Raw genomic sequence first — 26,949 nt, forward strand, 5'->3', positions numbered from 1 at the left:
GGGCTAGGTCCACCCAAGCGTTTTGCTCAGCTAAATGGTTGCCATGGAAACAAAAGGATTTCTCAAACATGCATGAAGGAATCAAAGCAACGCTCCAGGTTTGTTTTTGATGAGGGACCAACAATTTAACATGATGTAACGCTGAAGGTTGGTTTTACATGGTGCTGGAGCCTTTAAAGGAAATGCTGTGGTAGCAAAATTCAGTTTTGTTTCTTTTTTACATTAGAAGAGGATCAAAAATGTTTTGCGCATATTTGTAATGGAAACGCAGCTCCAGATTGTGCTACAAATATCGGATCTGCAGCATAAAACCGTGAGCGTCTCCTGCAGTTTGGAAATCCTCCCATCGGCTTGAGGAAACCTTCGAGCCATGAGCATGCTGTGGTGAGTTTGTGTTTTGGCTCAGTTACTGCCAGGGCATCCTCCTGTTTGCCTCTATGTCCTCCAGCAGCTCAAACGTCGGGGTGGGGGCCGGGGTGCGGTCCGGCGTGGCGTGGCAGGACGGCTGCAGCGGCAGCGTCGCCGTGGACGACGACACCGGCATGTCCAGGCTCTCCTGCGAGTCAGAGAGGGCCCGGGCGGCCTCGCGGCGCGGACAGAGGACGTATCGGTTGGGCTGGTGGACCTCCGCGGTGGTCACCGACTCCAGTCCCTTCAGGCACAGCGGCGAGGCCTCGGCGGGGTCGCGGCCGCCCACGGCGCCCAGCTCCGAGGACGACTCGTCCATGTTGACGTAGAGGATCTCGTCCGGGTCCTGGGGGTCCGGCAGGTCCTCCAGGGCTTTCTCCAGCTCGCAGCGCAGCGTCTCGAAGGACGGCCGGTCCTTCGGGCTCAGCAGCCAGCAGGAGAACATCAGAGAGTAGCTGCAGGTCGGACAGAAACCATTAGAATTAAAAAGTAAAAAACTAAATCATTTTCAGCTTTTCCTATGTCAATCAGCTGTGTAACCACCCTGTTGCTATGGTTACACAGCAAAACAAAATTAGCAAAGTATGAATAAATATTGCCAAAAATCTGTCCAAGTACACAGAGAATAACTGTTTTGAGAATAGTTATTCTCAAAACAAAACAAACAATCAATATTTTTCCCCTCAGAAAAGCAGGAATGAAGTTTTGAAAAAGAAAAAATCTGAATGAAAGTAAAGAGCTTCTGTTACGACTGGAGTCGTTTTATGTCCATTTCACAACTATGGACTAATTTTGAGGCATTGATGTCTGGGGCTGTAACATGAGAAAATGTAAAAATGCTCATTTCTGCTTCTGAGCAGCACAACTCTAGAATCCACCGTCATTTTGGCTCAGAAATATACACTTCAGGAAGTTCAGTCCATTTATTCTCTTAAATAATAAATGTGGAGTGAAGTGCACTGCAAAAACACAAAATATTACCAAGTATTTTTAGTCTAATTTTGTCTTTTCACACTTCAAATAAGACAAAACTAACTTACACGGAACCTTTCAGCAAGATATACAGTCTTGTTTTAAGTAAATAACTCCTGAATATTTATTAAAAAGTTCCACTGGTAGATTATTCCACTGCGCCGTTACCTAGCAACCCCAGCCAAGCCCAGCCCGTAACCTAGCAACCAAGTTCTGGTTCCACTGGCAGATTACTCAAATTCAAATTACTTCCTTAATCCCAATGAGGAAATTAAATGTTGTTGTAACTCATTAATTTAGATTCTTCAGTTATTGAAGATCGTATTATTTTATTGATTTATTTTATTGATTTACTTTTATTATTACTATTTTATTACTTTTTATAATTATTTAAATTATAACATGAGAAAACGTCTCGTTAGGAGTGAAATAATCTGCCAATGCAACCAAAATATTTTAATCAATATTAAGGAATTGTTTAATTTATATTGCTGAAAATTTGGTTGCAAGTTAGTTTTGCCTCATTTCAAGTGTAATAAAGATGTTTTTACTATAAACTAGACCAAATATTCTTGTTGAGATTTAATATTTTTGCAGTGTAATGATTATTTGGTTACTAAATTAGATCAGTAATCAATTATTCCGATGAATTGTTTCCAGCGTACTCACATGGAGTCCAGACAGTCTGGAGGCTGTTTGAGTCGGTTCCCTTGTCTCAAGTAGTCATAAATCTCACTGTTTTCCACCCCGGGGTAAGGCGTTTGTCCTCGCGTGGCGATTTCCCACATGGTGACTCCGAACGACCACTAGGACAGAAAACAGGACAGAGGGAAAGGTCAAAAAAAGAGAGAAAAACCCACAGGGGAAAGGTCAGGAAGTGCCGCCTCCCTCCCTCAGACATGAATCTGCACCAGTTGGACATGAACTTCACAGAAGAGTTACAGCCGTGGATGTGGGCAGGTTATGGAGATCATTATTTGTATGTTAACAGAAAAATACCCATAATTCACAGATCGGCATGTTGTCCTTCTGAGGTCCTGAAGTTTGCATGAAATGACTTTACCAGCTGCAGCAGCTGACGTCTGTCCCAGAGGTTTGGCCTTAAAAACATCGCACCAGATTCCTGCTGACTGGTTAAAGTCAGAGAAGAAACGTCACCGAATTCAACTAAAATATCAATAATCTGGCACATTTTCCTACTTCAGATTAATTCAGCTCTTTTTCTGTCCAAACTTTTTCTCACGTGGGTCAAAATGGTCAAATCCAAAGAATTTGTGGGCTAATAAAAACCCTGAAATCCAGCAAATAAAGTCATTATTTTTGTAGTAAGGATGTGTTATTCATTGTATATCCAAAAATGTTAAAATGGTTTTGTTTGTTTGTTGTATTAAAAGAAATAAAGATCATTTCAAAGTCTTTTTTTGTTCAGTGTGGAGTTCATTGATCTAAAGCTGATTTTATATTTGGTGCAGGATATATAAATAAAAAAGAAGCTAATCGGTGGAAATTGTTAAATTTCTTTGAAAGAAAAAGCAAAATTCTCCATTTATATTAGTAGAAGAAAAAAGATAACGTAGCAGGCGGAAAAAGTTGATACTATTTTTACTTTGAAGGCTAAAAACAAAGTAAAAACTTTGTTTTTGTTTTGTTTTCTTGACTCAGTTTTTCCTTCTGTGGTGTTTTAAAAATGTTCTGTGGTTGCTGGGTAGTTCGTTTTTAACTTTGTGTGAATGTTTCTTAGAGTGTGAAATTCTGATGTCATATGAAATATAAATGTGTTGTTAAAATAAATCCTTTCTTTCCTACTTTCCTTCTTCGCTTGGGGACACAGTACAAACAAAAACAGAACACTAACATTTATAGCCTGAGCTAATTAGCAATCCACATCCCCAGATGGGCTTTTAACAGCATAAAACAATTAAAACGACAAGAAAAAAACACAGCAAGAGAAAATATCACACATGACGTAAATATTAAAATTAAGTTAAAATTTGTTATCATGACAAATCTCTCTTCGTCCAATCTGACTGCTGCTTACTGTAAGAAAGATACTGACTCCTCATATTTACTCCACATAACCCCTTCTCTTTCAGAGTTTCCTACAGAGTTTTTTTTCCTGTTAGTGTCATTAAAAGGTAAATGGATCCAGATGTTTTGCCTGATCTTTGCCAAAGTGAAACTGTTTCAATGTGTTTTGTTTTCATGGTGTGAGCAGCACAGACAGACTGCAGGTGAGCCCAGGTGAGCCCAGGTGAGTCCAGGTGAGCCCAGGTGAGCCCAGGTGAGCCCAGGTACTCACCACGTCACTCTTCGTTGTGTAGACGCGGTCTGCTAAGCTTTCAATGGCGATCCATTTGACGGGCATCTTGGAGATGCGGCCCTGTCTGTAGTAGTCGCCGTTGTAGATCTTCTTGGAGAGGCCGAAGTCGGCCACGCAAACGTTCATGTTCTCATTCAGCCTGAGGCAGAAACGGAAATGTTTGTTTATTAAAGGTCACATGTTATGTTTATCCTCACATATGAACAGGTTAGCACACACAAAACATGTCCATTACCTTTTTGTTGCTCTAACTCATTCTTTTAGTCTGCTCAGTTGTCAATGTTTAGAACCGTACATCTTTGAAAAGCATCAGTAGAGCCCAGGGCCGGTCCAAACCTTTTTGGGGCCCTCAGCAGATTTCTATTTGGGGGGCTTCCCCAATTAACATGTCAATGCTTTATCATTCCTAAGCTAATCCAAGTGTGTAATGTATCTACTATCATTAGCATAATTTGTAATTAGTTTGCATCAGGCCAGTGTTACTATGGCACCTGACAAGAGTAGCAAGCTAAAAAAAATATTTGGATTTTGAAATGCAGAGTCGCATTTCAGTCTGCCAAATTATTTTAACTATTTGAATGCAACATCAGCTGATAAACACTAAATTGAGATTTTACAAAAAGTTTAATATTTTATTTTTCCTCAAATGTAGCCGTTTCCATTAACCACGGAATCACATAAATGGGAATTATGGGAAAAAAAATTCCTTGTGAAAACACAGCAATTTTGAAAAAACTCACGTTTGTCGATAAAAAGTTTTAGCGCTAGGAAGAGGTGTTTTTTTCATCCATATCAAAATTTGTGCATTTTGCAAAGCTGCAATGGAAACACATTTTTGGCATCGAGTCACATAATCAACAGCCGGATGTTTCTACTGGAGGAAACTACGAAAAAGACAACAGGAAGTGGTAGGAGTATGACGGCACTACACGTTATGTTTTAGTGAGTTATTGTGTAAACTCACTTATTCACGTGTGATTTTAATTGCGTTTCTTATTTAATGGAAACACGGCAACTGCAGAATTGTGTTTCCATTGAATAAGAAAAATACTGAAGTTCTGCGCATATTTGTAATGGAAATACAGCCATCAACGGGAAGATATTAACCATTATTTGTGTCACCACTACAAAAACATTTTTTGCATGTTCAGTTTGTATTATTTAAAAAATGCTAGCCTGATGTTCTTGGGCGCCCTCTACTGGTGTGGGGGCTAACTGACTTACAAATACCTTTTCTTGTTTTAAGTCAATAATTCCTTAACATTTATGAAAAGGTTCTGGTTCCATTGGCAAATCATTTCACTCATATCAAGACATTTTCCCAGGTTATAAGTGAAATAATCTGCCAGTGGAACTAGAATTGGGTTGCTAGGTAACGAGCTGGGCTTGGTTGGGGTTGCTAGGTAACAGCACAGTGGAACATTCTATCAGTCGAACCAGAACTTCTTCATAAATATTCAGGAGTTATTTACTTAAAACAAGCTCCTATTTCTTGCTGAAAAGTTACCATTAAGTTAGTTTTTAAGTGTCCTGAGATATTTACACTAAAAACCAGATAAAAAAAAATACTTGGTAAGTTTTGGTGTTTTTGTAGTGCAAATATCAAAAACATTAACTTATTGGCAGCTTTTTCTTAAAAACGCTCAGGATGTTTTTAGAAGCAGTACAAACCAAAACGGAAGTACAAAAAATATGAATTTCTGATAATAAATCCCCATTAAAGTTCAAGTCTCTTCGGTTTTGCTTCGTCTAGCGGATGAAGCAAAACATCCTCTTTTCTCTTTTCTTACCCTCTGCGTAAGAAAAGAAAGAGAGAAAGCGAAGGAGACAGCCTGCGGGGAACTGAGAGAGAGAAAAGTGGAAGAAGTGTTTTTTCCTACATGCAGTTGCGCGCAGCCAGGTCTCTGTGGATGAAGTTCTTGCTGCTGAGGTACTCCATCCCTCGGGCGATGTCGGCCATGAACTTAACCAGCATCTGAGACGGCAGGTACTGCAGGACAGAACAGAGAGGAGCGTTCATTTACGCGTTACTCACAGCAGAGGGCGCCAGCGTCCATGTTTTTACAATTACAACTAATTTTCCAGCAGACTGACTGGATGGTCCTCAGGGAACCATTGTGTGCTTGTTTTTAAAAGTTGGCCCACTTCGTAACCGTTTCAACATTCTTTATAGGTCTTGCTTTGATTAGAGTTTCTCCGCTCTTCTGGGGATTTAATGCATATCGCTCACAGCTGGCGCCAAAAACACTTAGTGTTTCAGAGTGCTTCTGCTGCCAGGGTGGGAGTGGTTGGAGGCTTATTTAAGAAAAACTTTACAACTGTGCTGAACTCTGGATCCAGTTTTGCTGACATTCATGTGAACTTAGAAACCATAAAGTGTGTGAAACTGCGAGTGCTGGTTTGTTGCTGACTTGGTGCTTTTGGGTTGTTTGTTTTCAGGCGTACCACAGGGCAGTCGCCCAGCCTGGAGTACAGCAGATAGCTGTGCAGATCGCCGTGCTTCATGTACGGCAGGATGACCACAGGCGACGGGTAACCTTCGCTCTCCACCGTCTGCAGACACACGCCTGAGAAGAAAGTTACAAAGAAAAAATTTAGCATCCACACATTGGAAATGTTGACAAAATGCTTTATATTAACTAAAGCATATTTTGCAGAATTTGTTCACACTTTGTCATTTCAGCTCCAGTTTAATCATGTTGAATAAACAGGAGACCAAACTCAAAATGTCTGGGGTTTTTTCTAGCAACGTTTAAAACTGAAATTTCTGTTTTTCTATTAAATTTCTGGGAAAGTGTGTTTGTGTTTTTGCAGTGTGATAATCTAATAAACTGTTTAATCTCTTGCTAGTGTTCAGCTTTGGTGAATAAACCATATTAAATATGTACAATCTACAAAAATTTACTGTGCACCCTGATTTCCGGGTTTTTGTTCATGTTCTTTTTTTAAAAACCAGCTACATAAAACTCCTTTATTTTTACACGCATTCTTTCACTTCTTCTAGTAACGAATCTGTTACTAACCAAAACTGATTTCCTCTTTTTCAAAGATCATAAATGTGAAAAAAATAAAATAAAAAATACATTAAGATATTTTTCAATCCAAACATTTAAAAGCTGCTGAAAGAAATGAACAAACGCAGTGAAAACGACTCAGTTTTATCTAATGTTTGATAAACACAGTGGTGAGTCCAGAGTGAATTTGCCGTTTATAGGGATTAGCAAAACACAAAATCTTAGTACTTATACTTGATAAGAGAGAAAGTTTTGAAGAATATTTGCATGATGTGACAGGATCCTCACCCAGGAGCCGCATGACGTTGGGATGGTCGAACTCCTTCATGCAGGCGGCTTCACGCAGAAAGTCTTCCATCTCTGAGCGCGTGCAGATTGCAACTGGAGGGGTGACGATTCACATCGATCACTTTGTTTGCAAAGCTTTCTGCACCTTTTCTGATTAATAATAAATCCATGAGGGTGGAGCTGTTCTACCCCAGAAATTTGGCTCAAAATTACTTCAAACTATTTTAATTTTGTGCTTTTCTTCTGCAAACATCTGACTAAAGCTAATTTATTTCTAAAACTGAGAGATTTGTAGATGTGGATGTTGATTTATTTTAATGTTCACTCACTCTTCATCGTCTTTACAGCCACCTTGAGAACAGCTTCTTCCTGATTCAGCAGGCCCTCCATCACAGAGCCAAACTCCCCTGAAGACACAAAACACCACCAGCAACAACAGACTTTAATAAAACAATGATTCTGTAAAAAGCAAATCATCAGACACAACCAACACTGCAAAAACACAAAATCTGAAAAGGATTTTAGTCTTGGTCTGGTTAAGAAATTGGCTCTAGAAATTACACAAAAATACTTGCTAACATATTGTGTTTGTATGTGTTTTACATAGAAAAAAACAAAATTTTACCAAGTATTTTTGGTCTACAATTGAAATAAGACTAAACTAACTTACAAATAACTTTTTAGCAAGATATGGAAGTCTGTTTTAAGTCAAAAGTTCCTTAATAATGATGAAAAAGTTCTGGTTCTACTGGTAGATAATTTACATTTTTTCGGGGGAAAATGTTGTGACATAAGTGAAACAATCTGCCACTGGAACTAGTATTTTTCTATCAATGTTAAGGAATTGTTGACTTAAAACAAGGTCCTACATATTGCTGAAAAGTTACTTTAGTTAATTTGTAAGTTAGTTTTGTCTTATTTTAATGGTACAAATATATTTGCACTAGAAACTACCAAAATACTGGAAATATTTTGCAGTGCGAACACATTATATACACCAAAAACACAAAATCTTACAAAGTATTTTTGTGTAATTTCGAGTGAAAATATCTTAACTAGAGTAGACTAAAATACTTGGTAGTATTTAGTGTTTTTACAGTGAAGGCAGTAACATATAGCTGTGTATATTTGTGCTTACCTTCTCCCAGGGTTTTTCCCAGAGTGAGTCTGTGTCTGTCCACCATCACGTCTTGGAGCTTCTGTTTCAGCTCATCGCTGATGCCCAGGCTGTTCACTGGAGGAAAGACCAGAAAGGATTTAAAAACAGCTGAAATGTGCAAAAAATGCATCTACACACTCCTATTTATTTTGTTTTAGAAAAGAAAGGAAGAATATCAATCTATTCAAATCAGGTCTGGTATGGAAAAAAAATCTGAGATTATGACCCAGCCCTAGAAGAACAATTACTCGTTATCGCTGTAAATATTTTTCTCCAATACAAAATAAACAACTTTCTACTGCCTGTTCAAAACCTTTAATTTTTTTATGTTATGGTTTAGCTCAAATTTAAATAAACAAGACACCATTATTTACATGTTCAAACTAAAAATTACAGGAAAAACATTTTTAAAAGAATCAATTTAAAACTCAGAACTGAAGGTTAATTTCAGACGTAATGTGTTGACATCGAGTTTTAAGATTATTGGTAACTTTGTTTTTTTTGATTCATTTATTTATTTGTGTCAAGTGCTTAAACTGCACTGCAAAAACACAAAATCCTACCAAGTATTTTTTACTTTTGGTCTGGATTCTAATGTAAATATCTCCGTACACTTGAAATAAGACAAAACTGAATTAGAAGTAACTTTTCAGTAAGATACGGAGGCTTGTTTAAGTCAATACCTCCTTAATATCGGTGAAAAAGTTCTAGTTCCACTGGTAGAATGTTCCACTGCGCTGTTACCTAGCAACCCAGCCAAGCCAAGCCCGTTACCTAGCAACCAAGTTCTAATGCCACTGGCTGATTATTTCACTTATACCATGGAAAAATCTTTTGTTATAAGTAAAATAATCTGTCAGTGGAACTAGAATTTTTCAAATCAATATTTAAGAATTATTTGCTTAAAACAAGCTTCTATATTTTGTTGAAAAGGTACGTGTAAATTTGTTTTCTTTTATTTCAATTGTACTTCGATATTTACAGTAGAAACTAGACAAAATATACTTGTGTTTTTGCAGCATGATGAATTTTTGGTGACAAAAGTAACATAAAATGTCATTTAAAGAAAGGATTTGAAGACTCAGTGTGCTGGGATGTTTCCTCCAGCTGGGCAGACGTTCCTTTTTGTTTTCCTCCAGACTCTGACAGAACAACAACACGGTCGGAGATCGCCTCCAGCTGCTGCTACACCATCAATCTGACGCAGCCTGGCCCAAAAATGCGCTCAGACCACAGGCATGTTGCGACTCATGCTGGTATGTCCGGTCGCGGCAACAACCAGAACGTCAGGATCTGACTACGTCTGGTCAGCATCAGATCCATCTAATCCAACGCTTCCTTTTTCATTTTATCATTCCTCCTCCTGAATCGTTTACTTCCTGTTAGTCTCGCCTTCTTTCTGTTTTAATCCAGCATGCTGGGACCTGCTCAGAAGGACCATAACAAATATCCTGGGGACAATGTCGGGGCTTGAATGTGACCCAGCTGGGTGAAATCTGAGCATTTGTTTTCAGGTTTGAGTCTCTGTGATGTCGCAACATCACAAAGAAACGTTGCAGGCTGGATTCGGTAAACAAAGCAACGCAAAATCATCGTCTCTGATTGGTCCTCAATGTCACTGCAACTCATGAATCTAAGTTTCATCTTCATTTGGGCGTTTATGGTAGTTTTTACAAACAAATTTAACTGTAAAACATTTAAATCTGATGTGAAGCATTTCAGCTTTCTTAACACTTGAAATTTGTTATTGCAGCTTCTACAGCAGGCAGTTTTAACATAAAATTGGTTTCACCAAATTATAGTCCAGATATCTGAAATTGGTTTATGATTACACATATTAGTTAATTTATATATTGTTCCAATTTAGGGCTGAAGCGATTCCTCGAATAATTTAAGTCCCTCGATTATTAAAATTCCTCGAGGAAAATTTTCCTGCCTCGAAGCTTCGTTAATTTATGCTTTATTATTTTGCCCACCGTGTTCCGGCCGGGACATTATTTGCATTGTGCAGAGCAACCACTTCCGCCTCTGAGTTGTTGACAAAAGCTAAGTGTTGGCGGCATAACGTCCAATTTTCAGGTTCAACCTGGGAGGATTTTATTGACTGATGATAATGCCCAGGTGTTTGTAATTTTTCAGGGGACCTTAAAATGACTGGCGTGATGCCTGGAGTACAGCAGCTTTTCTCCTCCCACAGCTGCTTCCCAGTGGTGGTGAAGAGCGCTGAAGGTGTTTTTATACAGGTGAGCGGACAGACTGAACACAGCGGGTGGCTGTGCTTTAGATGTGTAGCTTTACGGACGAACCGGAAAATTTATTTCATATCATCCTGGTCACAACAAATGGGTGGCGGAGATCATTGTGGCGGTACATGGCTGGTAGATGAGTTTCTGTGTGTGTCGCTAACAGATACACCTTGTCTGGGCAAGGTGAGAGTTCAAGCCAATTACAATTAAAACTCCTGCTCTTTCTGAAACTCCGCCTTCAGGGAGTCATCAAAACATGGCTCCTCTTTTAACCCTTTAACGATTTTTACCAGCGTTTCACTGAGAAGTAGCTCCTATAATGAGCTTAGCTGATGTGCAGTTGCTAATCGCTGCTGGCTAGTCTGAAGGAGGTGAGTAGTGGAGCTGCATCTAGAAGGCGGGGCTAGGTCCACCCAGGTGTTTTACACAGCTGAATGGTTGCCATGGAGATAAAAGGATTTCTCAAACTTGCATGAAATAATCAAGGCAACACTGCAGGTGTGACTTTGATGAGGGAAAAACTTAAACCATGTTGGAAAGCTAAAAAAAGTCGATTTTACATGAAGCTGCCCCTTAAAAACATTTTGAATTATATCTTAAGATATCTTTAATTAGAACTTTGACTAGTCAGAACAAAAGTTTACTTCATTACTAGTAATAAGCATAAATATAAGTGGAGAAACCAATTTTATGCTAAAACGGCCTGCCGTATCCCTTCATCTTTTACTGTGATGGACAGAGCAGTCATTGTGCGTGGGGAGGTGCAGTGTTTCTCGCTCATCCAGTCTCCCTGGATGAAGTGTTTTTACTCTGAGGGAGTCAGGTCTGGGCATGCAGCTCAGAGTTTCTGTTCCAGGTGCGTTCAGAGGAACTCACGTGTCGCCTCCAGCGGTCTGCGGCTGTAGCTGCGGCGCGCGCGGTACCTCACCACCAGCTGCCCGCGTTCCATCATGGGCTCGAATGCCTCCCTGCAAACGCAACAACGGCAAAACAGGTGTGGTCAGTCGGGTTTGTGTGTAAACAACACTGGAAGTGTGGCGGCGCAACGCAGAAAATGGCTCTCAGAAAGTAACAAGCAATGGAGTCTGGAAGGGACGGAAAATATTTATGGTTTGGCCCGAGCCGCCGGGTCCCTCCCTTCCACCCACAGGAAGGACAAATAAACCTACGCACCCGAAGCGTGTCTCTTTGCGCCGCAGCTTGGCCACGTAAACGGCCAGGAGAATGGCGAGGGCCACGGCGCCGGTGACGGCCATCACTACATACCACCAGTGCCAGGAAAACGTTGCCGGATCTGACAAACCTGGAAGGACACGGGCACAGAGTCGGTTTAACAGCTCAACCAAAGTCTTTACACTGCAAAAACATAAAATGTCACCAAGTATTTTTGTTTAGATTTTAGAGCAAATGTCTTAGTACACTTGAAATAAGACAAGACTAACTTACAACAAATGAATCAGTGAGAAATAGCAGCCTGTTTAAATTAATAATTTTTTGATATCGACAAAAAAGTTCTAATTCACTGGTGGAATATTCCACTGCGCCGTTACCTAGCAACCCCAACCCATTACCTAGCAACCCAGTTCCAGTTCCACTGGCAGATTATTTCACTTATAATAAAACATTTTTCCATATTATAAGTGAAATAATTTGCCAGTGGAATTAGAAATTTTTCATCAATATTAAGAAATTATTTAGCTGCTACATCAGGATGAAAATTTACTTGTTAGTTTTGTCTTAATTCCAGTTTACTAAAATATCTTCACTAGAAACTACACAAAAAATACTTGATAAGATGGAAGAAGGTCTTAGTGCTGCCAATCAACCTAGTGTACGCAGTGCTAAATGTGCTAATCGCAGAGAAGCAACCTTTTTTTAAATTTACTATTTAGACAGTTAATCAGATTTTAAAAATTGCCACATTTGCTGATTTTTCATTTATACCACTAAGCTTTGGTATAAAATATTAGAAATACATTAAAAGGGAAAAACTTAATTAAATTCCTTTTTTAAAATTGAATATTAAACATTTTATTGCTTAAAATGCAATAATATAGCTTTCCTTTAGTGAATTTAAACCAGGTGAATCTGCTTTTAGCTTAATGTAAAATGTGTATCTATCTATCTATCTATCTATCTATATCTATATATATATATATATATATATATATATGTATATATATATATATATATACATATATATATATATATATATACTGTATATACATATATTTTGTACAGTTTTAGTGTAATTACTGCTCTAAATATGTTGGGGGTTTTTTCAGCAAGTGGCTTTTTTGAGTCTGTAAGCTCCAGGTAAAGTTTAATCGATTGCTAATTTAATTGACAATTATCTCAATAATTGATTGATCATGATTAATCGATTCAACTTTATTGACTTTCTCTTTATCTTGCAAATGTGTCGGATTTAGCCATACAGGTCAAATGTAATCTAAACAGACGTGTGAAATAAATAAATATAAGAATAAATCAAAAGTTTCCAGAATAAACTTAGAATTAAACGGTTCTGGTCAAAAGTTTACATGTACTCATCATGAGCATCATAATAATTTCAAATTCTGATTCAAATCAGCATCTAGGTGGCTGAAACTTGGACACAGTCAGGTGTCCCTACTGGATCCAGAATCCACACTAGAACTGATTTTGGACTGGATAACATTACATTTCTAGAATGATTTTCTTAAAAGTCGAATCTAAGCCAAGAAACCAACCAATTTAAATAAAAACTAATTATTCTGCTAAGAAAAGAAGTGAAATGTGCAGCTCAGAAACGGAGATCATCACCAATAAATCCCAGCTTCTGCATCCAGTTCCTGTTTTATAGTTAATTGATTTTGTTTGTTGTATAACCATTGCATCCTGGAAAAAACATTTATCTTTGAATGGACGTTTGTTGCTTTAATATTTCCAGTAGCAGCAGCCAAAACCAAATCTGACACTTTTTTCCACCCTGGGATTTAATCTCATCTCTGGCTGCAGTTCTAAAATTTTAATTTTTTAAAATTATTTTATATTTTTTTTAAGGGAGGGAAGCAAATCTGTTAAAGTCTTATAAGTGAAATATCTAATGTGTTTTCATCACATTTGAACATAGAAAATGGGAGTTTTCCCGATGTCTTCCATGTTTCCATGGAGGTTGTCATGAATTGCAGTTAAAGCCTTTCAGACCTAATGTCTGCCTTTCAGATAAATCTACCACAAATATCCTCTTTCTCTGTCCCTCAGTCGAGCTGCTGCCATCCCATCGCTCATTCTGAAATCTTCTGCCTTTTGCACAAACTGCAAATAAAAACCTCCAACTCTTCATCCTCCCCCAACTTTCCCTGCCTCCTTTTCACTTTTTTCTCCCATTCTTCTTGTTGATGTCTGGGTCTTTAAGACAAAGCAAACAGAGGTGCTACACTGCCTCAGCTTGGTATAAATATTTATGACGCGTCTCTCCCATTCAGCCAACCCGCCTCTCTTCCCTCCTCTACCCCTCTCGATTTTATCTTCTTTCCTCTTTTTATTTTGAACGCACACGACAGAGGAAGCCCGTGACACAAAGTGAAAAAGAGAAGTTCTGAAGATCCCAAAAAACATCATTAGCTCACTTCCACCAACACGCCACCGGTCATTCTGTCACAGCAGTTTGAAGGGTCTGCATGTGGACTCACCTCTGAATTTCCCCGTTTCTGTGGAATGAAGAAAAGAAAAACTGTTATATTTATTTGCAAGAGAAAAACATTTAAAATCATACATCAAGTATTAAATAATTTCTCATTTCTCTACATTTTTCCTTTCAACCAGACATTATTGTGCCTTGATGGCTCTGCAAACTTTGTAAATGGCTTCAAATTCTTTAGATTTTGCATGCTATGTTCAGCGCTCAGGCTATCTATAGTTAGCTTGTGTGCAGCTACCTAACCCACTATAGTTAGCATAGTTAGTTAAGCTAACTATAGTCAGCGTAAGGAAAAGTTAGGGTAACTATAGTTAGGTATAGTTACTTAAGCTACCCATAGTTAGCTGAAGTTAAAGTTACTTAAACTCAAAGACAACATGGATGAAACCACTTGGACTCTGACTCCATCCTTATTTACGACCTTGAACGGCTAAAGCTGTAATTAAGGAACGTGATGGAAATCCGTCTTTCCAAATACAAAAAATGAAAAAAAGTTACTTAAACTATCAATAGTAAAGCTAACTAGCTTAAATAACTACAGTTAAGCTAACCACATTATTTTAGAATAAAAACCACACATCTGATTAATAGAATTTATTAATATTTGTTATTGATTTTTCTTGTCACTCACCAGGAGAATTGAGGACCAGAATCCTTACGGGGCTCCAGGGTCCATGACCGGCCCCTGTGTAGGCGCAGACCCTAAAAGACACGTTGGACAACGGGGTGGACAGATTGATGGAGAACTCTGTGTCCAATCCAGCATCCGCATTAAACTGGTAACAAAAAGAAACAAAGATGACACATAAGACCAAGTGAACTGGTCATTTAATGACACAAGTTCATAAAGTTTCAGAAAATTCATAGTTTTGTTTGTGTTTCTTGGTTACAAATGTGGAAGATTGTTGGTTTTCTGATCCAACTAGATGGTGTCAAGTTAGCAATTAAAAAATTAGAACATCCTATTAATTAAAGTAGCTGTTACTGTGTAACAGAGAAATAAAAAACTTCAACATTTTTAACAACATGTTGTTCTTGCACTCATTTTATCGGTTCTTTTGAAATGATTAGAATCCATCACTTTTATCATGAGCTTTAACAGACTTTGAGATTTGGGATGTTTTTCTTTTTTATTTAAGTTGACATTGTATCTGGGCTGGAAACTGTCAGTCAGATCTGGCAACCCTGCCAGGGACTCTATTTTTAGGCAAAGCAGTAAGCAGGGCTAAGTAGAGGTCGAAGTTGAACCTTTATTTTGAAATATGAGTCATTTTTGAAACATAAACAAACATACCAACCTGCTATTTTGTGGAGAATTACCGTCCTCTAATATTCATTTTCATGTATTTCTTGTTGATAAATAGTTCTCGTGTGACTTTGTAACTGACAGACATCTTGGCAGGCAGTTGCTATGGAGTTGCTATGACAACAAAGCCAAAGGCTAAGAACTAGCTCTGGCCTCTCCTATTTAAGGTATGAACAATGCAAGTACATCACAACTACTCTATCCACTCCTGTGTAATACTAGGATAAATATCAGTGATATTTACCGTAGTACTTACTGCGGAACTAGCAAAATTAGCCTAGCTAATGTAGCTCCTCCGGGGTGTACGCACTCTTCGTGTTCATCAAATAGTATGAGGCAACTTGTTTTTACTTCTCAATTTTACTTCTCCGTGTCATACGGGCCGATACTGACAGCAGCCATTTTGATATTTAATCTTTCTCTCTCACATTGGTCAAGAGTGTCCACATATTTTCTTTTTGTCTGTCTCAAAGTCATGGGTCCTCTATGCATCTAGTTTTCTGACGTGTTTGTTTTGCCCTCAACCTGCATAGACACTACAGATCTCAAGCAGATTTAGCTACAATGTGGCAGCTAAATCACACTTTATTTACATTAACGGACATGTAAATGTCCGATAATGTCTGAATGAATGAAGCCTGTGTTCGTTTTTCGAGCTGACCTGCGGCATGGAGGGTGTGCTGTACTCCACCCGGTACCCCTGCAGCTCCCCGTTCAGCTTCCCCGGAGGCTCTTCCCACGACACCAGCACCTCGGTCCCGTTTGGCTTGGCGGTCACGTTGGCCGGTGGGCTGTCTGGCACTGAAACACGGGTGAGAAAAAACACGACATTAAAGTCAGTCATCTTCATTGGGTTCTGTGACTCGAGGCGGTTGAAGCTACCGCTAACTAGCTTGCTAGTTAGCTAACTTTTTGCATCTCTTTGCATTTTCATTACAAACGTGGGTAAAGCTTTGTCTATATTTCAGCAATGTAGAAAAAAGCAATTTCGCCAATGCGGTGTTTCCGTTAAACAATTAAAACCACACATGAATATATTTGTTCATTAAAAACATGCAGCGTGATTTTCCAGCTACTTCCTGTCGTCCTCTTCTTCGTGGCTTGCGCCAGTAGCCAGTAGGTTGTTGATCATGTGACTCTTGTGATTCATTGAAGTTTTTTAAAATAAACTCATTTTGACAGCCGAAAAACAGCTTATATTTCCAATGCAGACGTAACTAGTGGACAGCTTTCGTCTTTGCCAATAGCTGCATTTTCTTGATCATATAATTAAGCAAATTGGGCAAATTTGCTTAATGGAAACACAGCAATTTAAAAAACAAAAAAAAAAACAAATATTTTTGATAAATAGTTTTTGAGGTGACTTTCCGGTTGTATCAAAGTTTGTTTTGCAGTTTTGTATTTCGCAAAACTGCAATGAAAACTTTTATTTTTCTTGCATTATAGTCTCATGATTAACAACCAGATGCTACTACTGGCAGAAAAGAAAAGCAACAGGAAGTAGTTGGAGGATGATGCATGTTTTTAATGATTTATTGCGTGAACAAACCTATTCAACCATGTTTTTAATTTTATTTCTTAGTTAATGGAAACACCATAATTGCAAAATTGTGTTTTTTTTAATGGACTATTAGAAGTTTTACAAGTATTTCTAATGTAAGAGCAGCTGGTGACACTTCTGGTACGATGCTATGTGCATTCTGGGGGGGAAAACACTACTATATAAATATCTGATTGCCTTTAGTACTCTTCTGCCGTGATACAGATCTTAAATCTAATTAAAGTCTTATATTTGAGTTGGTGAAGCCTGCAGAAGCCGGGGGAGCCAGCAGCTGGGTGAAAGAGGCCAGGGGCTAACCAGTTGTTTTCACAGCTTCGAGGCTTTAGGACGGTTGAATCTGCAACATCTGGGGGGATGAAGTGGGAGGAAATGGGAGGAATCCAGCAAAGGGGCACATGAGGGCACCATGGACAGGCGAGTCCACTCCCTGACCTCCTCCTCTGGTTTACTCTCCTCTGCCTGTTTCTTTTTTTTTTCCTGTGTGAAAGCAGTTGGAAAACTTTCCAGGAAAGGAATGAGGAATTTGTTTGAGATTGACGCTCTGTGTAGCGCAGAACTCCAACAATCTACTTCTCAAGTAGGAGAGCTGGCTTTGTTTCTTTTTGTTATGCTTTGTTTCTGCGAGGGAGGCGCTAAAGAACCACTACACACACACACACACACACACACACCCCCACACCCACGCACACACACACACGCCCTCACTGGTGAAGTCACCGTGAGTTTTGGGAAACATTGCCCAGCCTACAGTATGGATGATGTTATCAGGGATCGTTTTGCGGTTGATTGTTTCCACATGTCGGCCGTGTTCTCCCAGCGAACGACAACGAAAACAACCTCAGAGTCGAGTCCGGCTCCACCTTAACGCTCCTCTTTCTCCTGCGTCTCCTTGTTCCGTCAAACTTTTTTTCTCTCTCCTTTTTCCCAAAGATGCCAAGATTTCTTCCCTCTCTTTTGGGCCTTTTTCAAACAGATTTTAGCTCCAAAGCACGCAGATCCAACCAGCTGAAAATAAGGCTTACTTAAAGTGAAAGCCATTGGTTGAAATGAAAAAATCCAGAACTTGCTGCTGATGTTTTATCCTGTAACAAAAACAAACTTTTCGGCAAATGAACTGGAGTTTGATTAAAGCGGACCAAACAGGGCTGGTGTGTAAAATAAAAGGCAGTGCTTGCTGATGCCTCAATTAAAGCTGCAGTATAACTTTTATAAAGAATATTCAGAGTTCACTCCAACCAAACTGAGACCAAACTGAGACCTTACTCTTGTAGATTCGTTTTGCTTGACTCGACTTTCTAGAAAAACAAACTAGAATTTGATTAAAGTGGACCAAACATGGTTGGTGTTTACATACCCTGTGATTAAACCACACTTTATTTACTTAATTGGTGCCTTCTGAAAGCAATAGGTTGTGTTGAATTTTATGTAGAAGTATCAGGGTGGAGAAAGGACATTACATCCCAATAAAACATTTGTTGGAAAGTACAATGAATTGCACAACTATCCTCAGTCTCTCCTGTCAATCTTAGTGAGGGTTTCCTTGTAAAAGGCTTAAACCTGACCTCTAATGCAACCCTGGAGTCCCAGCAGCAATCTTATGCTGCTCATAACTATATGCTGTATGTTGCAACGTCCCCGATTTGGCTGTAAATTCAGATCATTCTGTCTCCTCTTGGAATTTTAAACCTGCATGAATAGAAATAAACGGACTAATTCTGTCTCGGTTCAATACTTTCATTTTAGAGTACAGACAGAAGCAAAAATGAAAACTTTGTGTTTTTAAATGTTTTGTTTTCTTTTGTTTCAGATTGGATTCATCCGCTGCTCACTCGTCCTCCTGGGAGAAAAACGAGTTTCGAGAAAAATCGCTAAACAATTGTGTTTTCTCAAGCTCTTGTTCTTGATTTCCACCGTCAAACCTTTTTACTTTTTTTTGCCTTACATTTGTTTCCATGTTCAGCTCAAACCCTTCCGCACAACATCGCTTGTTGGATTTTAGGTAGAGGAAAAGATTAAACACAAGAACACGAGGGGGAGTCTGTTCAGGAAACAGATGATGGATGTGAGAAAGAGAAACAGCTCTCAGGATCTGGATGTGTAACACACTGAGAAAGCAGGAGGATGATGTGTTCAAGGGACAGAGCAGAACATATTTGGACAGTCGTTTAGAGAGACAGACAGCAAAGAGGCGACCAGAACCAGAGAGAGAGAGAGATGTGGAAAATGTTGCTGATCTGTGACCAGGCCTCCGCTTTTTTTATCCTCTGACTCATTTAGACAAGTGCAGAGACATTTCTCTCTTAAAGGAAATCATAAACTCCTTTGTTTCTTTCTCACCGCTAAAAGGAAACCAAGATTTCTGCCATTTTTTTCTGAAATAAAGAAGTGAAATTGCTAACCCTGCCTGTGACCAGCATTTTAACGAGTCCTACTTCCCTCTTTCCTTTTTCTTGTTTATGAGAAAATGAAAAATGCTGCGTTGGAGCGTTTTTCGATGATTGGAGGTGGCTTTCATCATGGAAAGCCCCTGCCAAAACCATCTCTTTCTCTCCTCAGTATCCTCTATTTCCAGCCATTTTTTTTAAAATCCATGGATGGAGTCAGCATGAGGTGGCATGGAAAATCCCACCTCAGTTTAAAGTCAAACACACCGCTGCTTAACATTACCGTTTGGAAGGACTCAGTGAAGCCTTTCAGGAGACTTTCCACAGCGTTTTCCATTTCTGTCCCTCCTGAAGCAGCCTGTCATCTGCTAACGGATGAAACTGGGCAGACAGAGGCGCAGCCTGGTTTCTTTTATAAACACAGTTGGACTAAGAGAGATTTACGGCCCAAAATCTTTTAAATATAAGCTGGAAATCTGCGTACGGTGTTTTCACACCTGATAGTCCGGTAGACTCGGTTCAATTGGGGACTGAAGTTGTAACATTTGTTACAGTTTTAGCTGCTGTGGTTAGTTTTCACACAGAGTTGTGTGAAATGAAGCAAACGTTTTTAAAAACCTGTTCGACTCCTCGCCTGTGGGGGCGCTGCACCAAGAACCACTGAAGGAAACGACATCAAAACCTCTGAAAACACCGAGCACAAAATGTAAAGAAAAATGGAGTGGCATCAAATTTTAGCAATTGTAGGATTTCTCTGTTGTTTTGGTAAAAAAACACAAGCTACTTCTCCCGCTACCGCTAAACTAGCACATTTATTTTGGTTCTATCTACCCAGAATGCCCTGTGCTGCAGTCCAATTCCTCTCCAGTCCGCTTGGCGTTCACATATCCATACGAACCGGTCCGCATCAGAGTTCAGTTGAGCGTTCACACCTCCCCAAATGAACCAGACTTTCAAAGTAAACAAACTAGAGTTTGGTTAAAGTGAACTACACAGGACAGATAACAAACCTTTTTTTTTTTTGGCATGAAACACAAAATTGTTTAGGATCAGTGATGCTGGGAAGCTTTGCCATGAACTCATGAAATGTTTTCACGATTGATCTGCTGGCCTCAGCCAGAAAAACTGAAACCTTTTACTAAAATCAAGCATGTTGGGTGACGTCCAGACTGCCTTAGATGTGAAATGAAGTTTCTACAGTATTATAAATGGCTACAGTCAGGGGTGCTAATGATGTTTCAAAATAATCAAATAATGTGGCTTGTTTGCTTTTCCCTCTGGTATGCAGTAGAAATGCATTAAAGTGAAGGTATTATGTATTTTCCAGACACATAGTTCCATTTTATAGCACAATCAAGAAACTATGTTCCATTCAGTTGTTATAAAAATGCTACATATGTCAAACATAACTTAAAAGAAATTTGACTTCGCAATTTGACGCCTTGAAATTGGGCCTCTGTCTCTTTAAGAAGCTCCTGCTCTTTCTGACATGCTGCCTTCAGCACATCATCACAACAAAGCTCCTCATTATGCCGTTTATTAACCGTTCTGAGGAACTCAGTAAACCAGTAGTCCCACCAGGTGTTTGCTAATAGTTGCTGTCGCTAGTCTGAAGGAGAGGCACCGACAAAAGGATTCCTCAAACATGCATGAAAGAATGAAGGGAATAACACTGTAACATGATGTAAAGCCCTAAAAAGTTGATTTTACCTCATTGCCTTTAGTGTAGGATTTTTCCCTACATGGTCAGTTTGAGAGGAAGCTACACCCCTGGGGGCTTGTCCGGGGTCTTTCTGGGTCTCCGGTCCCCTTCCGTTGGGGGCTCTTTGGGAGATTTCTTTTCCTCTGTTCCTCTGGGATTACTGGAATTTAGCTTTCGGCTTATTTTCGGTGCTGAGAGTTTTAAGGTTTATGCCGTTCCCAACATTATAACTTCTTTTCGATTCCAGGTGACAGAATGTCTCTCACATGTGCATAAAGCAGAAAGGTGAGATCATGCCAACACAGGTTCATATTTCATCATGCAACGTCTCTACTTTGATGCCTGATTTAATAAAGTCAATCATATGATTAGGACACCGTGCCCAGGTATCCATTAGTGGAGCAAAATGCTTTGCTGTACGTCGGAATCCAACTTCTTCATATGTTATGCCTGGAATATTGAAAAAAAACTAAGAATAATTTTTAAAAAGCCACCAACACAGCTTTTGTGTTCCCATTCACGTGTCTGAAACTGCTTATTCAGCTCACTCAGACTTTCTTTTCTAAATAACCCAGAAGTACCTAAAAACTGGAAACTAGCCTACATCTAACCACCATTATATTACTATTAAGCAGTTTTTTTTTTCATCCCGTTTCAGGGAAAGCACTGACTGACCCTTCATAAAGGGGAAACTAATGCTGCACCTATCAGGAATACTTCAAATCAACATGGGGTCAGGTTTTTCAGGATGAGCTTGCAGTGTGAACCTCCAACATGCTTAAACATGTGAATAGAGAGCACATTTATGCACTTTTGCTATGAAAATTATGCTTTTATGCTGATAGGACTCTCTGGTGGAGCAGTAAATTGGTTTGAATCTTACCGAAAGAACTCGGATTTGTTTGTTTCAATAGATGACGTCTCATCGGAGCGGACACAAGTCACATTCTGGGTTCCCCAAAGTTCAATCCTGGGCCTCCTCCTATTGAATATCTATATGCTCCCATTAGCTCAGGTTATAACAAGAAATAAGATGAGTTACCAAAACTATGATGATGACAAACAGCTCTACATCCAAGCACTGAACAGATACTTAGAGCAAATCAGTGTGTGGTTGTGCCAAAACCTTCTCCAGCTGATTAGAAACAAAACTGAAGTTTTTATCTTTGGCGTTAAAGAGGAACGATCTGGAGTCAACGCACAGCTTCAGTTATTACAGATGGAAACTAGAGATCAGGCCTGAAATCTGGGTCTGAACCTTCAGAGACACATAAAGACGGTTACAAAGTCAGCCTTCTATCACCTGAAGGAGATTTCCAGCGATAATCAGTAAGATCTAGAGAAACTCATCCATGCGTTTATCTTTAGTCGCATTGATTACTGCAACAGTATCTTCACAGGTCTGCCTAAAAAAATCCATCAGATCCAGAACGCTGCTGCTGGAGTTCTGACTAAAACCAGGAAGTTAGAGCACATCAGCCAGTTCTAAAGTCCGTCCACTGGCTCCCTGCAGCTCAGAGAAGAGACTTTAAGATACTGTTGGAAGTGTATGAATCAGCTAAAATGTCTGCTGTTGCCATAGCAACCTTCCAGACCTCTCAGGTTAAACATGAAGAAGCAGCATTCAGCTTCTATGCAGCACACATCTGGAACAAACTACCAGAAAACAGTAAAACAGCCGAAACACTGTGTTCCTTTAAACCTCGACTAAAAACCCAGCTGGTTAGAGTTGCTTTTCAGAATGAGAATCAGAATTTCTTTTATTGCCATTGTGCACGAAAGAAAGCACGGCATTTAGAAAAATGTTTAAAAAATGAGCAACTCTCGAAGGCAAGTCAAATAATTGAAAAAAGAATAATAAATAAGTATATCTCAATAAATATAAAAATGTAGTAGAAACATAGAAACAACTTTGCTGTTAAGAAAAAATAAATAAATAAGTAGATAAATGATTAGGTATGAACTGTTTTTAGTCTGTTGTTTGTTTTCATTAGTAGTAAGCAGAACATTGATCAATATTTTTGATGTATCCTGGTGATGGAATTTGACAGAATGAAATGTTTATTGCTTTTTTCACAATTGATGACTGTATGTTTCAATGATGTAAAGCACCTTGAGCTGCCTTGTTGTTGAAATGTGCTAAACAAACAAACAAACAAACAAGTTGTAGCGAAATGAACAGATCTAAACGCTTGACTTTGGTTTGCACCTGCGACTTTCCCTGGCGCGTCAGCCCAAACCAGAAGAGGGAGGAAACTTGGAGATCACTTAGAAGAAACATGGCAGCTTTGACCTTCACATACTTCCAACACAAACACTGACATTCAGAGGGCTAGGGGAAAATATTCATCATCAATCCTCTTGAGAGACCCACCTCCTTCTTGTGTGCGAAGCTCCACCCAGGGCGACCAGTCAGACGGCCCCTGGCTGCTGTCGCAGGCCACCCTGACGGCGTAGCGCGTGTGGGGCTCCAGGCCCTGGATGAGATGCGTGGCTGGTGGGACGTTCACTTTCTGGGTGTGTATCGTCTTATCCGAGTCTGCCGGGAAGGAATCTCCCGACTGCTTGGCCTGAAACGTTCAGATAGCGCACAGCGTTAAGTTGTTGCAGCCTTTGTGCCGGATTTAGCAGCTGTAGCCGTTCTTGTGTGGGAGGTTTGTCTGTTTGTTGTGGCTCACAGGGCGAAAACAGGAACAGGCCGTGATTCCCAGAATCAAAACATTGGTAGAGAAAACAAAAAAAACACGATTTAATACAATTGTAATAATATTTTGAGCAGAACAGCAAGAAATAGAAAAATCTGAAATATTTCTAATACTTATACAGCAAAAACACAAAATCTCAACATGTTTCTAGTAAGTTCTAATAAAAATATCTTAGTTCATTTGAAATAAGACAAAACTAAGTAACTTTTCAGCATGAAAAAGGAAGGGTTGTTTTAAGTCAATAATTCCTTAATATTAATGAAAAAGTACTAGTTTCTATTTCCCTTGTTATCAGTGAAATAACCAGTGAAATTAGAACTGGGTTGCTAGGCAACGGGCTGGGCTTGGCTGTGGTTGCTAGGTAACGGTTGATTGTGAAATAATTTACCGGTGGAATTCAAACTTTTCACCAATACTAAGGAATTAGTGACTTAAAACAAGCTGCTATATGTTATAGAAAAGTTACTAATAAGTCAGTTTTGTCTTATTTCAGGTGTAAAAAGATACTGACTCCTGGAACTAGACCAAAAATACTTGGTAGGATTTTGTGTTTTTGAACTATATCTACAAAAACCTGTGGATGTTTACAATGATTTGAGTTAAAAAAGAATAAAATAAAATAAAGTTACAAATCTTGTTTGTTGGTAACAAAAGTGGCTTTTTGAATTGAAAAAGCTACTGACCGCTCTCTGGGTATGCTCCCAAAAATGCAAAAATAATTAAAGCGGGAGGTTTTCTAAAGCTTCACTGTGCGATCATGCTGATCCAGTAAACGATTAACGTATTTGTAATCTGTTTTATTAGTAGTGATACTTGATTGTAATTTTTAATCATTAATTTCAGGGACTGTAATTCATCAAATCTTAATCAAAAACTATATATAAACAAAATAAGCAACATTTTCCATTCTAAAACCCTTTTTGCAACTAACTTACTGAATAAATAAGACATAAAAGCTCAAGAACAAATATATTTATTTTTTTAAATCTGCTATTTAGGTAATTTAACCATCTGATTGGTATAAGTGTTTAGTTTCAGTGTTACAGGAACTCCTGATGATTCTTGGAACCTCTTCGAAATGTGGACTGTGATGTTAACGTTAGCATTGGGGACGTCTGTGCTGCTGCTACATGTTTAGCACTGAAATGCTATTTTAGCCTTGAATAGCTTTTGCTGATAAGCTAACTGCTATTAGCACAACTTGAACACAGCGATAGTCTTGTCCAGCGTCCCATCAGATCGTTTTTTGAAGCAAAAATTTACCTCCAGTGGGTAAAGAGAAGCAGTTTTGTCTTTTGCAAATATTACGTCTTGAGTGCGTCTGATTCATGGGCCCATCAGAAACATGCTGGTACAAAGGTTCTGGGCAGAACCGTAACCTATGTTGACAGTTTTATCATGTCAAAATCTATGCAATAAATTAATCAAAAAGTCTTGCCAGGGAGCCACACTATATGTTTTCCTAAGCTTTTATTCTTGTGTTATACAGTATATGCAAGTTTAGCATGGATTGCACCTTCTGTAGACTGGGACAATGGGAGGTGTCATTAAGTGCTAATTGTCTGCTGTAAAACCTGCTGAACACGCATATCGCTCAGCAAGGTGCACGGAAAGCAGCTGCAAATCAGAGCCAGAAACCTGCTGCCTCTGCAGTAAACACATTTTTTAAAAAAGGGGGAACAACAGGAAACCATCTTCCCTGCAGGAATCCCAAAACCACATCAAAGTTGTTTGTCCAGACCATTGTTCTGCTGCTACATGCTACAGACCGAACGTAGTTTTTCTATAAACGAGGCGCACGCTGTTAGGTGATGAGCCTAAGAGCTGCACTGCAAAAACACGCTTAAAATAACACAAAACTAACATAAGTGTGTTTTCACAATTAAATTGCACATTAATGTAGTAACGCAACCAGAGGAAATAATACTTTTTAATCCAGATTAAGGATTAAAAATCTCCTATATCTTTCTTAAAAGTTACTTGTAAGTTAGTTTACTTGATCTAAAACAAAACTAAGATATTTTCACAAGAAAATAGACCAAAATTACTTGTTTTTGCAGCGTGAAATACATTATACACAGCAAAACACGTTTTTTCTAGTTTCTAGTGTGAATATTTTACTATACTTGAATGAAGACAAAACTAACTTACAATTAACTTGAACTTGATAATAAGAAAAAAGCTAGTACTTTTTTTTTCCACTGGCAGATTTTTTTAGTATAACATGGAAAAAATATCTTTTTATCACTTATACCACATATGTCAAACACAAGGTCTGGGGGCCAAATTTTTCCCTCCATAGCTTTTTATGTGGCCCTCCAGACTCCACCAGTAAGCCCCTCCAGTTTTTCACAAATCCACAAAATTCACGCAAAATCCACCGTTTTCCCACATTATTTAAATGATTTTTTACTAAAAATGTCTCTTAAAATTGGCAAAAACATTGGGATTAAGTGACAATAAAAAGTCACATTTAACATCATACATTATTGCAAATATAGTAAAAATTTCTTACAAATATTTCTAAAAATTTGTGATTTTGATTGCAAATAAAATAAAAACAATCACCAAATCCTGGATGAACTGATCAATATTATTTAATTTTACTTAACTTTTTTATTGATTGCTGAAACACACAACTATTTATTGATATTTTCACAGCTTACTGGGTTTTATTAATACATTCTGGAACAATCGGCCCTTTAAGAACATTCAAATTTTTTATATGGCCCCAAAATAAAAATAAGTTCGACGCCCTTGATTGTTGTCTTGCTGAAAAGTTGCTTATAAGTTAGTTTTGTCTTAAATCCATTATGTGGTGTTGATGATGATGCAGGTTTTAAACCCTGGATGGGTTTTCCTTCCTCATGGCGTGAGCAGAAGACTTAGGAAGTAGTCTGAATGATTCAGGAGAGCAGATGAAAACACAACTGTCTGAATCAGCTCTGAGTTGTAAAACAAGTGTTTCATGTGCTGCTCCGGTTCTGCTCTGACTCATCCCGCTGAATGGCTCAGACCCACAATACCTGCTGTCACTGCTTTTCCTGTCTTCATTCACTCTCTCTTCTTCCTGCTGCCTTTTATGTGAAACACAGTAAAGCCTTTCTGCTCTCGACATCGCAGGCTTTTTCATGTTACTCCTCTCTACACAATAAACTGTTACTCAGATTTTTGCCCCACTTTGCTGAGGCTGGCCCCT

The 26,949-nt window shown here is 38.8% G+C and overlaps 1 protein-coding gene across 1 annotated transcript in view; it reads right to left on the bottom strand.

Annotated features, from left to right (window-relative positions):
- Positions 1–213: 213 nt before the first annotated feature.
- The window catches only part of axl (AXL receptor tyrosine kinase), a 46,681-nt gene continuing 19,945 nt past the window's right edge, over positions 214–26,949 (bottom strand). Inside the window, exons 7-20 of the mRNA XM_032590947.1 lie at positions 23,420–23,615; positions 16,060–16,199; positions 14,724–14,868; positions 14,085–14,102; positions 11,581–11,710; positions 11,284–11,375; positions 8,141–8,236; positions 7,332–7,409; positions 7,003–7,095; positions 6,146–6,267; positions 5,581–5,690; positions 3,680–3,839; positions 2,050–2,186; positions 214–863 (exon numbers count right to left, since the gene is read on the bottom strand). Coding sequence (XP_032446838.1) covers positions 407–863; positions 2,050–2,186; positions 3,680–3,839; positions 5,581–5,690; positions 6,146–6,267; positions 7,003–7,095; positions 7,332–7,409; positions 8,141–8,236; positions 11,284–11,375; positions 11,581–11,710; positions 14,085–14,102; positions 14,724–14,868; positions 16,060–16,199; positions 23,420–23,615 — 1,974 coding nt within the window. The 3' untranslated portion in view covers positions 214–406. The remainder of the gene's footprint in view (positions 864–2,049; positions 2,187–3,679; positions 3,840–5,580; positions 5,691–6,145; positions 6,268–7,002; positions 7,096–7,331; positions 7,410–8,140; positions 8,237–11,283; positions 11,376–11,580; positions 11,711–14,084; positions 14,103–14,723; positions 14,869–16,059; positions 16,200–23,419; positions 23,616–26,949) is intronic.

The sequence above is a fragment of the Xiphophorus hellerii genome, chromosome 18 (assembly GCF_003331165.1).
Source record: "Xiphophorus hellerii strain 12219 chromosome 18, Xiphophorus_hellerii-4.1, whole genome shotgun sequence".
NCBI classification, from domain to species: Eukaryota; Metazoa; Chordata; class Actinopteri; order Cyprinodontiformes; family Poeciliidae; genus Xiphophorus; species Xiphophorus hellerii.